This window comes from Gopherus evgoodei, chromosome 18, assembly GCF_007399415.2.
Source record: "Gopherus evgoodei ecotype Sinaloan lineage chromosome 18, rGopEvg1_v1.p, whole genome shotgun sequence".
Taxonomy (NCBI): Eukaryota; Metazoa; Chordata; order Testudines; family Testudinidae; genus Gopherus; species Gopherus evgoodei.
In genome coordinates, this window is record NC_044339.1 from 16,740,632 (window position 1) to 16,755,165 (window position 14,534).

The 14,534-nt window shown below is 43.9% G+C and overlaps 1 protein-coding gene across 1 annotated transcript; it reads right to left on the reverse strand.

Moving 5' to 3' along the window:
* Positions 1-1,873: 1,873 nt before the first annotated feature.
* On the reverse strand, positions 1,874-13,629 carry TMEM52 (transmembrane protein 52). The gene is made up of 5 exons (XM_030537508.1): positions 12,050-13,629; positions 11,436-11,479; positions 10,269-10,313; positions 7,194-7,363; positions 1,874-6,576 (listed from the first exon to the last, which is right to left on the reverse strand). Exons 1-5 carry the CDS (start codon positions 12,101-12,103, stop codon positions 6,257-6,259), a joined length of 633 nt encoding a protein of 210 aa, XP_030393368.1. The 5' UTR covers positions 12,104-13,629; the 3' UTR covers positions 1,874-6,256.
* Positions 13,630-14,534: the final 905 nt, after the last annotated feature.

Below are 14,534 nucleotides of genomic sequence, written 5' to 3' on the forward strand. Positions count from 1 at the left end.
CCTACTTCACAGGAGTGTTGGGAGGTATCATGATTGTGGTATGATTCAGATGGTGCCAGTCTGTACTATAAACAAACACAAGTTAGCCCGGGGTTGGTTGGAAGTGCCATGTTAGCCCTTTGTACCTCGGCAATGGGCAGCGGATTAAAGCAGCAGGAGGAGCTCTCACCTTGCTAGCCAAGGAGGCTGGGGGATCTATGGCAGGGGACAGGTGAGGATGGGGAGCTGCATTCCCCACTTGATCAGCTGGGAATAGGAGCTAAAATATGAAATGAGTGGTGAGATGTAGGTATCAGTCCTACAATATGAGTAGGCCCCAGCATCTGCACAGAGTCCCACAGACTTCAGCAGGTCTCTGGTCAGGTGCAGAGGTTCATTTGCATACCATGCATTGCAGAATCAGGGCCTTAGTCCAGTTGGTAGCCTCCTTATCACCAAACCTCCAGCCAGTTTTGGCAAGTCTCAGCAGCGATATCTAGGACTGAAATGGCTGTAGAGACTGAATACACCTGAAAGCACCACCCTCCAAATCAGCCTTGAGGAGCAGTGGGGCAGGTTGCCCTGCCTAACCTACCTCAGACAGTTCTATGGCCCTTGCCCATAGAACCTGAGCATCCTCAGTCACTACTGTATTTATCTTTGCAACATCTCTGTGAGGCAGATCCACAGGAGCCAAAGTGAGTAACAAGAAGTTGGGAAGATGGAAATATGCCCCCTCTCTCCTTACAATAAAATCTGGCTTTAACTAGCACAATTTCACAATGACCAGAATTACAATAAGCACATTGCAATTCATTGTGGAACGTCCTGGGCACATCTCATCACATCCATGTACCTCATTGGGACTCTAGGGCAAAAGAGACACACCAGAGACTCAGTCAGGTTTTACATTAATCCCAGTGCAGAACTTTGGGAATTTTAGCCTGTGCTTCCCGAATACAAAGAGTGCAAACACAACCAATAACTGTACTGAGAGTAAAAAAATTTCATCTGAAAAATTGAATGGAAAATGGCCATTTTTCTCAACAAACAAATGTGCTGAAAATTTCCATCTCCTTTGAAATTTTCCAATTCGTGAAAAAACAAAACCTAGAAATGCCCAAATTTGGAGGGTAGGGGAGGGGTATTGTCAAACCAGCTCTACCCAGTACATAACTTAGTATCGCATCTCAGTGCTTTGAAGTAAGGAGCTTCCCCTTAACTGTATCATATTACATTGGATCACTCTATATAACAAGAATACTCTGAAAGTCACTACAGTATCATTATTGCAAAGTGCAGTGTTTGGGACCATTACCTTAGCACTGTTTAAGAGGGGAATGCATGTAAGAGAAACAGCAGGAATCTTTGTAGATAGAGGAGGCTGTGTTGTAGATGGGTTGTGAAAAAGCAGGATTAACTTATGCAGAATTTCAGAACTCATGTAGCAAAAATAGCATTACGTGTCAGTAACCATACGGGCAAGTTAGAGTGAGCATGAACACTGAATTCTGTGTCAAGTTCCAGTACAAAATATGTTAGCTGCCTGCCGCAGCACTGGCAGGGGAGATATGATACTCATTGTCCCTGCAAAAATGTTGGCAACCACTAGAGAGCACCAAATTCCTAATCAGAGCACAGCTATGATATTAAAGTTGCTAACACAGCACTCCCACCAGAATGGGCCTGCTGCCAAGCTTGAGGGTGTAGAGATTGCTTGTGCAAAGATCTCTCATCAAGGAGGATGGCAAGCTTGATGAAGACAAGACTGGCTGTGAGCTATACTTCCTGAACCTAGTTATTTTAATAATAATGCCTAGCTCTTTTCTAGCACTTTTCATCAGTAGAGTTTAAAGCACTTTACAAAAGAGGGCAGTATCATCCCCATTTTACAGATGGGGAAACTGAGGCACAGGGAGATGGCAGTCCAGATCCTCAAAGGTGTTTTAGGCACTCACTCCCATCAAAATGAAAGGAGGCTCTAAGACCAAGTGACTTGCCCAATGTCACCTAGCAGGCCAATAATACAATCCAGGTTCCCTGATACCTAGTCCAATGTTCTATTCTATCCACTAGACTAGACCACACTTCCCAGACAGGCCAGCCTGCTCAACTAATCCACTGAACAAAAGATAAGTTGCACAGGCCAGAGACCAGGCTGGCTGGGAGTCACTAGTCAACACAGGGTTTAGCATGGGGGAACCTGCTGAGGACTCCCAAAATCAATTGACGGGCAAGGAGGATGTTTAAGAACCTTGTTCCATCAAGGAAGTCACAAACAGTGGCCTTGACTCCGGAGACTGTGTTGATTTTCAACTCTGCCCAGGGCCTGCTGGGTGACCTTGGATGGGTCCTGGTAGCTCAGTTTACTCATCTGGAAGATAGGGATAATGCCACCAACATCCTTTGTAAAGAGCTTTTGAGACCTACTGATAAAAAGTGTGCTGAAAGAGCTAGGTGTAATTCACAGTACTATTTTTCCCCTTCTCCCTTTGGAATCAGACATACTAGACTTTCTCCATTTTAAAAATTGTTTTAATTGGAAAAACATTCAGTAGGGCAAAACTAAGTAACCAAACAAAACATTTTAACAGTTCCACAGCATTTAGGGCTTCACAGATGTCACTTAACAGTAGGAAGTTACACTTGCAGTGAAATGCCAGTGCAGGCACAGCCAAGATGGCAAACAGTAACTGCAGTGTATCAAAATTTGCTCTAGAAAAGTACAGTGCAGAAAAAAGGAAACTGCAGAAATGGACTCCAGGCAGGAAAGCACTATGTGGCCTACTCCTGTTTCTTTTGAGGTCCACAACCAAACGATTTCCAGCGACAGCAAGATCAGGCCCTTGCTCTTTGTTATGTCTGCAGCTAAGTGGAGTCAGTGATGTGGTCTGTCCCTATAGCATTTAATCTCCAGTACGGAGGAATGTAAGTTGAGCAACCAGGCTACTTGGGCAGCAAAGTATGTCAGTGAGTCAGGGGCACGTGATCAGAGAAAGGCAGTCCCAAGCACACTGAGGTACCAGGTGCAGTTCAGGCTCTGTATCATTTCCCCTCATTAAATGTCTTTTGCAGCAGCCTTAACTCAATCATTAAGTTCCCATTTGGGCTGGAATCAAACAAGTAATTTCTTTTGTTTTTGAAGTTTGCTGTACAAAACACCCCTAATCACTTCAGCCAGCAGAAGAGTGTTCCATATACTCATGAACTCCTGTTACCAAACACCAGGACTTCTGGGCCAATTTGCATATGTACTGAACCAGGGACAACTTCACTGAAGCCAATGGGAGCTGCAAATCTAACGTACAACTCCTCTTTGGCAGCTCTTGTTCATCCAGTACCATCACAGGCTGGCAAAAGCAGGAGTGGTTTTTGCAAAGCCAGGTACAGATGTTAGGAACCAGATTCCAGCTTATAACAGGTCCTCTGCCCACCCCTCTTCCTGAGGCCCACTGGTGGCCCCAATAAAACTAGTTCTTCAGCACCTGCAGCTTTATTTACACCAGGTTCTCCCACCACCAGTGATATACTATATACAGCTTGCAGGCCTTACAATCCTCTTCCACACAGCCTGGAGACTGACCTTCCCCTGACCATTCCCCCTTCTTCTGCCTGCCAGCCTTTATAGCCTCTGAACCCTCAGGCGCAGCCAGTTCTAAAGGCAAGGCACCAGACTTCTCTCCAGCCCCAATCTATTTCCCACCCACCAGGGTAGGGTAAGACTTAATTGAGCCTTCTACAACTCAGGCCAAAAAAAAAAATCAAATCCCACAGAAAACAGTTTTAAAGAAAAAACTGATACTAAATGCTAAAAGTTGGTGCAGAATTGCCTGGCTTGGTAGGTTTGTGTTAAAACCTACCACTCACTTCCAACCCCACCTGAGCCTCTTTGCTTCTAGTACAAGTCAGACTAGTCACTAATTCCAGTCAGTAGGGAGCTTAAAAACGTCACCAGTGTGAATAGGGTAGGAGGGAGGAAAAAAACAGCCCCAGGGCCCAGCCAAACACCTTTGTCAGAACAGAGGACAGCATCGGAAATACAAGTTTACACATCACTCTTCCCTCCCACCTCCTTTGTACCTGCACTTCACTTGAGAGTGCAGATGAATGAGTGAGAGTCCCAGGGGTGAAATACCAGCAGAACTGGTCTCTGTTGTAATTCCAGAAACTCGATCAAAATAAACCCTCCCTAGAGAACAAGAATGGAAGTGGGAAAGGCATAACACCCACGCCACCTGCCATGGTGCCTTGTCACCTCTCAGCTTAAAATGGTACTAGATGACATTAAAATGATTTTGCGACAACTTAAACTGGCAATTATAGTCCAACCTGAACCCTCATCTACAAAGACCATTCTCCTCTAATAAAAGGCTGAGCTCACAAGTCTGAAAGCTGGTGATGGCAAGATGAGCTGCATTCCAAAATGAATAATTTTATCTGATGAGGCCAGGGCTGCTTCCCTTTGTGCTATGCATCTAAGTAGCGGTAAACAGCTTTCCAGAGCAGTGCAATCATAGATTAGTCCCCCCCAGAGCAGTGGTTCATTCATATAGAAACTGGGGACGTTTTCCCCCCTAGGTTTATTTCCTGGCAGTGCAGCTTCCCCCACAAAGAGGATAGTTTTCTGCAATAAATACACATTTGCTAACTATGTCACAAGGAACTACTTACTTTTGAGACTGGTATGGCTTCCCCTCCCATTTAGCCTTGGTCCTGTGCACTGTTCTGATAGTTTAATCATTACCAGTATGTAGAGCTTCAGTTCTCAAACAAGTAGCTACTACATGGGTACTGGAAATGCTTACTGCTGAGTAAGCAGCAGCAGTGCCCTATTCAATGGGGATTTTTGCCCAATACAGTTGTTGCAGCTGTGGCTTTTTCAACCTTCATCTTCTCCCTCCTCCTGAGTTCACTTTACCCGTTTCTAAAAGATTTTGTGCACTCGGTTTCCTCCCTACAGTTGCAGTAAAGAGGAGACAGAATATCACACTGCCACTGGAAAAAGTATCCGAACAATCAGTTTATTCAAGCTCAAAGGACTAGGATTTCTTGTACCTGCAGTTTTAAGGCACAGAAGGTTTATACGGTTTCCATGCACACACAAAAATGGTTATAGTGTGTAAGCCCCACAGTCCCAAGGAAACACAGTGTGGAGTTGAGCTACATGATATGAAAGATCCCTTCAATGCTCATTTCTGTTGTTCTATGCGTCACAGATCTTTCCTTGAAGAGATTTTTATTGGACACTTTTCTCTGTAACCCTTATCTTAGGTTACTTAGAACTCACAATGACAGATCGTTTGCTTTAAAAGGTTAAAATTTTATTTATAGTTTAAAAAAAAATCAGTGAAATATAAAATAAAAATCCCATAAGGTCAAGCGCTGCAGTTTTAACTTTTCACTTTTTCTGAAATCCATACTACCAACTTTTTGTGCTGACGAGGCATTCAATATTTACCAGATCATTTAGTTTTTCAGACCCATTGGATTCAGTCAGCAAAAACATGAATACTTGAAATATTTTAATAATACCAAACCATGTATAAAAGTTTCTCCTGGAGGCTAATTTGCACTGTTACTGACAAAACTAACAAGCATCAACCTCCCCCTCCCCATCTTGAAAATGATGGGCTTTTTTAATGATTCGGGTCTCCTATAACTGGCACAAATGTCTTTTCCCTTGTCTCTCCCCATCATTGTGGAAATAACAATGTGCATAGTAGAGTCCTGGGGTGCCATTTTCCTTCAGTTTAAAGAACATTCGCCGTTACGTAGCAACGAATTCAGTGCTTCAGCAATTTGCTGGACAGTTAACCTTCTCAAAAGAAGAGACAAGCTATAGAAGCTCTTGAATTTGCACTTGATCAAGACTCCATTTCTGTCTCAAGTTTGGGAAACTCCATCTTCTGCTCAGGAACAATGCACTGTTTGCGTCATTCTAGCATCTAATGAAGGTGTCGCTATCGTAGAACCATGCCCCTGCCCTTTTCATTGCTATATCAGTACAAGGGATTATTTTTCATTGGCAGGACCCAAACTAGCATCCACGTATCACCCATACAGGGTATTTTTAAACTGATGTCCTCCTGTTTCATTTAATACCCTAGAAGCATCAACAGAAGATTACTGCAATTGCAGGAAACATTCCTCCCACATGACAGATCATTGTTACGGACATCAGATTAGGCATCTTCCCATGGTTACTTGCATATAAAATCAAACTTTTAATGTCTTTAGTACTTCAAGGTCCTTGTATTCTCCCTCACCTCTAAATGGGCTAGAGCGGAGGTTGGCCTTGTGCTTCAATTTGTGGTTCTTCTGAACTTGGCTGTGTCTCCAGTTCACCAGCCACAGGAGCAGATGAACCGTGGTGCTGATTTGGCTCTTCTGGTGCCACCGGCTCAAGGATGTCATTGAGCTTCTGGCCCACCAACACCGTCTCAATGTAGGGCTTAGCCATTTTGATGGCCTCGTCATATGAGGGTGGCAACTCCATTGCATAGAGGCTGTAGGCTGGGGGAGACATGGTGCTCCTATCCATATCCCCAAATGGAAGTGGAACTGGGGCGCTCTGGGGGTACTGGAAAGAGCTGTATGCTGAAAAGAGAAGGCACAATAGGGCTTGAACAAGTGAATAAAAGACATCTTTGTATAAAGATCCAACACTATTTTTCCAGTAAATTAGTGCATCTATAACTGTGGCATAGATGGAACCAGCCAGCAATCGGGAAAAAATGCTTCTGTTTAGACACATCTAGTTATTACAATGAGGTGTGTGACATAATGGGTACATGCTGTAACCCAGACACCAGGAGACTTATTAGTTGGGCTTCTACCATTCTGGTTCTGTGCTACGGCTCCTGTAAGAAGCAGTTTGGCTGGAATGGACAGATGTGAGGTAGAACAGGATGGCGGGCAAGAATGGATTTGTGAGGACATGCACAAGGCCAGCCCATCAGGGATTTATTTGAACCTTTAGAGCACTAAACTCCGGCTGCCTTCTGCCACTTGCTCACTGAGCCTCTCTCTGCCTCTGTTTCCCCATCTACAACATGTGGGGTGATAGTACCTCACAGGGCCTGAGGTGTTGTGAGGATTAGTTTGTGTCTGCTTTGAAGATGTGAAGTGCCAGGAGTATTGCACATCCAAGTGCTAGCATCTCCAGGATTAGAGCCTGAAGTACCCCTGAATAAAAGCCCCTGAAGAACACTCACAAGTCACCGTGCTGTGGACGGTGCTATCGCCATCAACGGCAATGACTGTCAAATCGTAGGGGCGTCTAGGAAAGGCTTGAACTGGGGGTCTCTTCTTTCGGCAGCAGAACTTCACACAGCTCGCTGTGATGCCACATAGCAGGAGCATGAACACGGTCAGTAGAATCAGCCTAGGAGATGCAGGGAGACAGAAGCCCATAACTTTATTATTGATGCTTTTCCTCTTCCATGAATGGAAGAGATTTAACTCCTAAGGAGGCTCTTTTCAAGGCCTGGCTTACCTACTATATAGGATCAGAGGGGTAGCCGTGTTAGTCTGGATCTGTAAAAGCAGCAAAGAGTCCTGTGGCACCTTATAGACTAACAGACGTTTTGGAGCATGAGCTTTCGTGGGTGAATACCTCCCTGATTGAACTGACCTCGTTATCTCTAGCTTGCTTGCTAGCATATATATACCTGCCCCTGGAAATTTCCACCACATGCATCTGAAGAAGTGGGTATTCACCCACGAAAGCTCATGCTCCAAAACGTCTGTTCGTCTATAAGGTGCCACAGGATTCTTTGCTGCTTCTACTATATAGGAGTCTTTTTCTATTGGTGCTGGCTCTGTTTGTGTGTAAATGCCAGCATGAGAAAAGCCAGTCACAAAACAGTCAGCTTAATATCCCCAAGCTTTGGTGCTACTGATCACCTGTTAAACCCTTCCTGACTCAGGGACGGTGTTAAGTTAAAAATACACAGGCCAGACTTTCAGCTAGTGTAAGTGAGCATGGCGCCACTGACTTTAACTGAAACCAGTGAGTCTGTTTATGTGATTAAGGCTAAGTATGTAAGTCTTTGCAGGACCAGGGTCTGTATTTATAAAGTACTGCAGAAGTTTTATAGTGCAATGTGTATCTTTGTGGTGCCATCTCTATCTGCTGTATAACTTCATAATACACAATGCCTAAGTCAGTATTCTACAGAGTAAATGAAGGCAATGCAAGAGTTTGGACTTCAAAAGGTGCTGTTTTCCCAGCATTCCCATCTGGACTTCTACACAAAACCAGATCTAGACTTCTGATCCACTTAAGTCCTCAAAATAGTGCATAAGTGAGATTTAATAGGGCATAGCCATTTAATGGTGTATTGGCCCTCTACCCAGGGGTCAATTCCACCCAATATACCTAAAATCTAGATTTTGGTGCTTCTGGCTCCCCTCTCAAATTTAAATTCTGGAGTTTTTCCATTGTTGAAAGTGTTCTTGAATGAGTTTAAGTGTTCTCATGAGCTAGTTAAGCAATAAGGCATGCCAGGCTGGGATTGGGTTGCAAGAAGAAAGAGACACAAGGTCAAAGATTTAAGTATTCTCATGGTACTTTGGAGGGAGCTGCTCCAGAACAGCTGACACACCAGAATTCCATGTTCTGATTCCTTCCCTCCCCCACAATACACACATAGGTCAGAAGAGGAGACCCCAACAGTATTGTTTCCTGCCTCTCCTCCACCCAATTTAAAGGTAATACTGACAGATCAAAAGCATGCCTCCAAATAATTCCTTCTTAGCACTCCTAGATTACTAAAGATGACAATGTAAAAGTAACCAAAATTATACTGCAAGAGATGTTTAAATCCAAACAAACTGTTTTATTTTATTTTAATGAGAACATTTCTATTAGTATTAGGCCACATAAACATATCCCTCACCCACAAAATCTGGAATTTGGAACCTACATTGAACAATAGCTAAAATTCCATACCACAGGCTTTAGTACTCCATGGGAATCCAATACCTTCCTTGACCCTGGGGATCTGAACCAGAGTTTCCTGCACTCCCAGGACAACACTTATGAAATTGCTGTTTTAACAAAGCCAGGTTTCTTTCTTGGTCAGAAGTGAAGTTAGATTCTTCAAAACTAACCTCTGATCAGCAGCTATAAGTTCCTGGAGTTTCAAGCCATTTAAAATTACTTTAAAAAATAAAATGTAGAAAATTCAGAACACAGCAATGGCAGAACAAGAAGTAACTGATATTCAGTGCTGGCTTTTACATTTCATAGTATAAAAGCTTGCTGGAACTTCATAATAAAACATTGCACCAGAGTGAGCAGAATATGACCTCATCACCAACCAATCAGATCTTCCAAGAGCTATGAGGATAAACCTTCATGATTCCACATTCTGAGAAGGACCTCTGAGGGAAGTGATGATTACTGTACACTGCTATAATAGTGTAGCAGTTCTGAACAGCAAACTATGATACATTAGTTTTACTGTTTATAAATGCTGACAGCTGCCTTCAAGCCAGTCAAAGTGTCAATTAATTTTTGAAACAATTCTGCATATCAACGCCCACTGAGAGGGTTTAGAATATTTGTAGAAGCCTAAATTAGTCCAAATGCTAAGCTGTAGTTAACACTGGCCAATTTGCACTGTATTCCCTCATTAAGTTTTACAGCATAGATCCTGACATGTACACTCTGTAGCTGCAAGCCAAGATGCATGTAGCCTGCAATACAATGGAGCGACTGATCTGTCTATTACAATAGTGTTTGCCTATTTATTTTCTCCCCTTTTTAAGTCATAAAATGAGCCAATAAAAAAAGGTTACCGGTCAATGACAAGGATTTCAGCAAGCTGTGTAAGAAAGAACATCATAATCCAACCATCTTCTCTCCCATAAAAGGGAGAGAGGGATAAGCTCACGGATAAGCAAAACCTGATGGAATGGCAAGAACTGCCAAGTCCACTACACTGCACTGCTGATCCCTCTCCAAGCAAAGATTCAGCAAGTGGTCTGTTTAGAAGGGGTGCACGATGGCTTTGGATTCAAGCTGTAACATGTCAGAGTTATGGGGATGGAATACTCATCTAGGAACATGTCCCACGTTGTATGGATTTGCTTACATTTTCATCTAGCTAGTCTGGGTTGTATTCCTCTGGCACCTTTCATTTCGCCACAGAGAGACTTGGCTAAGTCCTCCTCTTTGATTTAGGATCAGAGAAGTGTGTCTTTATTCACTCATTCCCACTATTTATTTGTTTACATCATCTCCCAAACATCTTGTATGTTAAGTAAAATAAATCTGAACTTACCAGACATACCACAGGCTAGTCCAGTTAGAATTATTCCGAGCACACCTGGAAATGAAGGTGGATAACTAATCTCAGTCGTTACATTCAAATATTAAGTTTAGTAACAAAGCAACTAAATTTCACACTAATTGCAGAGTAGAAAAGTAAATTAAGAATTTAAGAAAATTAAGCTAAAAACGAACTCTGCTTTGTTTCATAAGATCACTGTAAACCATTTAACAGTACCTCTATTAAAGACAACTCAGATGCTGCAATGCAAATTGTAAAACAAACTCTTTATTCCTAGTGATATTTCCTAGTTTCTTGGATAGACAGCTATTTAGGCTAAGAAAATTAACCATTGAAAACCACAACTCCCTTAGATGTATCCGAAAATTCCAGCCTAAGGCAGCTTTTTCATCCTAAATTATTCTTATAGTACTTTTGCCATGGCTGTAATACAAACAAAAGTGCTGTAATGGCAGCTGCCCATAAATATAAAAAAGATGACATCACTTCTCCAATAGCCAAATTGCCAGAGAGGCAGAAAAACAGTATTGCATTTAGCAAGTTGTATGCATTTAGTATACAGAAAACCAATTTGTGCATCCAGTCAATAGGCTGTATTCACTCTTTGTGCCATTTTAACATAGTAGATATAATCAGAATATGAAGATTGAAGTTACTCAAAAGTTAGCTGATTTTTGAGAGTGAAGATGTTGGAGGCTGCACTTATTTTTACTACAAACAGGAGCTCAGTCCACACCCGGAGAGGAAAAGACGGCAAAACGGCATTTCGAAGAACAGTCAAGTATGAATGAAAGGATCTTTCACCCCCAACCTCCTGAGTAGGTAGGATTGAAAGGAAAAGAAAAGATGAGCTGAGCTGAACTGGCTTAGAATCATAGATTATTAGGGTTGGAAGGGACCCAGGAGATGATCTAGTCCAACCCCCTGCTCAAAGCAGAGCCAATCTGCAAGTGGCCCCCTCAAGGATTGAACTCACAACCCTGGGTCTAATCAAATTCGTGGGTTGTTCTCCTAGGCAGAGGCTTTCCATAGAGAAAAGATAAGCAGCAAAAGTCCAAGCAGCCGCCTAAATATGTCAGTAAGGAATTCCACTGTGCCACATCATGATTAAAACAGCGTCAGAACTACCCTTTGCCACAGCGAAGGAGCTTTACTTACTGGTCGGGGCTATCGCAGTTACCCTGGGAAGAGCAGAGCGCTGCCTGGGGAAGGAAGGAATCAGCATCAGATACAAACCGCGAGCGTGCATGGAAGCAGATAACCAAAGGCAGAGAGCCCCGAGTCTCAGAGGCCCTTGCTTGGCTAGCTGCACAGAGGTTTGTCGTTCAATGTATAACCTCGGCCTCCCAGCGCGTTTGCAAGTTAAACCCATCACATTGGAAATAACCGTGCGAGCACAATTAAATATCCCCGCCGCGCTCAAAGCCCTCAGAGCGGTCCCGCCATGAGCTCCGTGGCTTAAGCCCGTCTCCAGATAAGGGAATTTAATCAATACATAATAGTGCTTCCACGTAAAGAAGCGGCCGCTGGTGAGAACAAGACACCCGTGCCGAGCAGCCGAGGGAGAAGGTACAGGAAAGGGGCACCATATGCAATGTACGTGCCTACCTAGGCTGGCTGCCCAGGGGGCCAACAGGTTTTTAAGCCACAGGAAAGTTTCTTTAGGCTGGGGCTTGTCTGCGAGAACCTTTCCTCGCGAGGCGAGCCCGCAGAAAGCAGCCGGAGCGAACGCACGTGCTCCTGCCTGCGAACAAAGAGCTCCACGGACCCACCTGCAACAGCAGTAAGCTCCAGCCCGTGCACAGCCGATGCACCTTGCCAGCCATGCTCCAAAGCAGCCGGGGGAGAAGAATCGGGTCCCCTACGTCCAGAAATGCCTCCAACAACCCTGCAGAGAACAGGTCTTGCAAAGCCAGAGGAGCGCTCCTGGGATTGTACCGAGCTCTGCAATCCTCCCTAAGGAACAGGCAGCTACAGGCTGGCTAGCTTCTCGCTTCTGGGCAATATTTATCATCTCCCCTCCTCCGACTGCGGCTCAGATTCCTCTGAAGCCCCGCCCACCAGAGAGGGAGGCCCGCCCCTCCTTTTGCTGGCCTGGTTCATTGCAGCAGGAGGGGGCTGGCACTGAGATGGATCAGAGGGGGGTGCGCGTACACGCAGCTGGAGGAGAGATTCCACGTGGCTCTGACTACGGGACGATCCTGTGCTCGCTGCAAAAAACACCACCCAGACCAGTTCACAAAGGGACAGCAGCGTCCTCCAGCGCGTTTGGCACAGCCCTCCTAGGGAGAGTGCTCGGAGATGGCACCTGTGACTCGGGCCCCAGGTTAAGGAATAGCACCCTCTCCCATTGCCCCCAAAACCTGTCTAGTCTCCACCTTTAAACACCTAATGGCATCCTTGCCAAGGACTTCATGTTACTTGTTCATTTCTCATGAGCCAAGCCTGAGCCGCTCTCCCCATGACATCATCTGCTTTACAAACTGGGGCAATCACTGGAAGAATGGAGAAGCAGAGGGGGCTAAGTAACCACTGCCAGCTGCAGTCAGACCACATCAGTGCATGGCCTATATGATTCGGCTGCTGACAGCATGCATATACCTGCCACCTGTCTCAATTCTAGTGGTTTGTTTTACTAGACCACTGTAGGAACGGACCCCCTTCTTTACAGCAGCCTTCCGTCACAATGACTTTTAAAGTCTTTCCACAGTTCCCAGTTTTACTGAGCAGTTAAAGACCCACCTACAATACACAACTGATTTTTGCTGATCCCCTGGTTAGTCACTGCTGACAGGCTACCCTGTGTGTTATGAAGCACCATCTACTGTGCTGCACCCCTTGGTGAACTTTATATGTCTTCCCCTCTAGAAATTTCACAGATGAATCACTAGAGTTGGGAGATGGGGTCTGGGAAGTGCACAATGACATATGGGATAAGAACATAAGAGTGGCCATTCTAGGTCAGACCAAAAGTCCATCTAGCTCAATATTCTGTCTTCTGACAGTGGCCAAGGTGCCCTAGAGAGAATGAACAGAACAGGTAACCATGAAATGATCCATTCGGTGTGGCCCATTCTCAGCTTTTGGCAAACAGAGACTAAACAGAGGATCATGCAGGGAATGGCACTTTCAGGGAATACACTGTAGTTCTGAACAGGATTGTGTTGCTAATTATGCCAAATACTACACAGTGCTTTCTTTGCCCAGAGTGCATTAAAATGCATACTAATAAGAATAGTCTGTGCTTATGTTTTGTCACAGGGAAATTCAGGCAGGATATAGGGGAGAGTAGTGAAAGAAATGTGAAAATTTCAAAGTGAAAAAAGCCTGGAGAGTGGAGGACGTTTTTGCTTTTTGTTTCAAATATTCAAAATTGGTCTACCTTTTGGGAAAAAAAGATTGGAAATATCAATTTTTCATTTCAAAATTGGAGAGAAAAAAGAACCTGTTATTCACTCAGAATTGTCCTGTTTTGAGGAATAACAACGTGATGTTGTTACAGAAATGTCATGAACATTAAATTTCTAGATCACAAATGGCCCAAAAAATGAGGTGCAGATAAATTTTTGTTTGAAATGTCACAGAAAAAAATTTAATCACCTTCACAATGTTCCAGTGATTGCATCTGTATGTAAATAAAAGAGACCTTTTTCTTTCCGGTCCCTGGTGTGGTTCTCTTCTCTGCAGCCTGGACTTGGATTGATTTCAGTGGGACTGCTCTCAGTAAGTAAAGTAAAGAATGTGCACGATAGTCTTTGCAGGATAGGGTCCTTACCATGAGCATAGAACTTCCACTGACTTCAAAAGAACAGAATATGCAGAAGAGATCTGTAATGCAGATAAAAGATCCATATAGTGAAGGAGGGAGGATTCTCTTGCCCTTAAAGTATAAGGAAATATGGACTTCAGTCACCTTTAAAGAACAGCATCCTGGAGCCTGCAGCAAGACTCAGATATGTGACTAAAAGGACAATACCAGGTAATAGGAGAGGTAATTGGAAACATGTGATAATGATGGTATATGGCTGGGAAAACAAGGAAAAGGAAAAGATGATTAGAGCTGAAGAGCTGAGGAGTTTATTAGTTAAATCAAGTGAATGGTGCAGTGGAAAAACAAACATTGATGATGAGTCCTGGGAAAAGTGTGCTGAAGGTATGGTGGAAGGAGAGATGGAACTGATAAAAGTTATGACTGTCTGGAATAAAATTTAGATCTATTTGGACAGGGGCAGCTCTAGACATTTCGCCGCCCCAAGC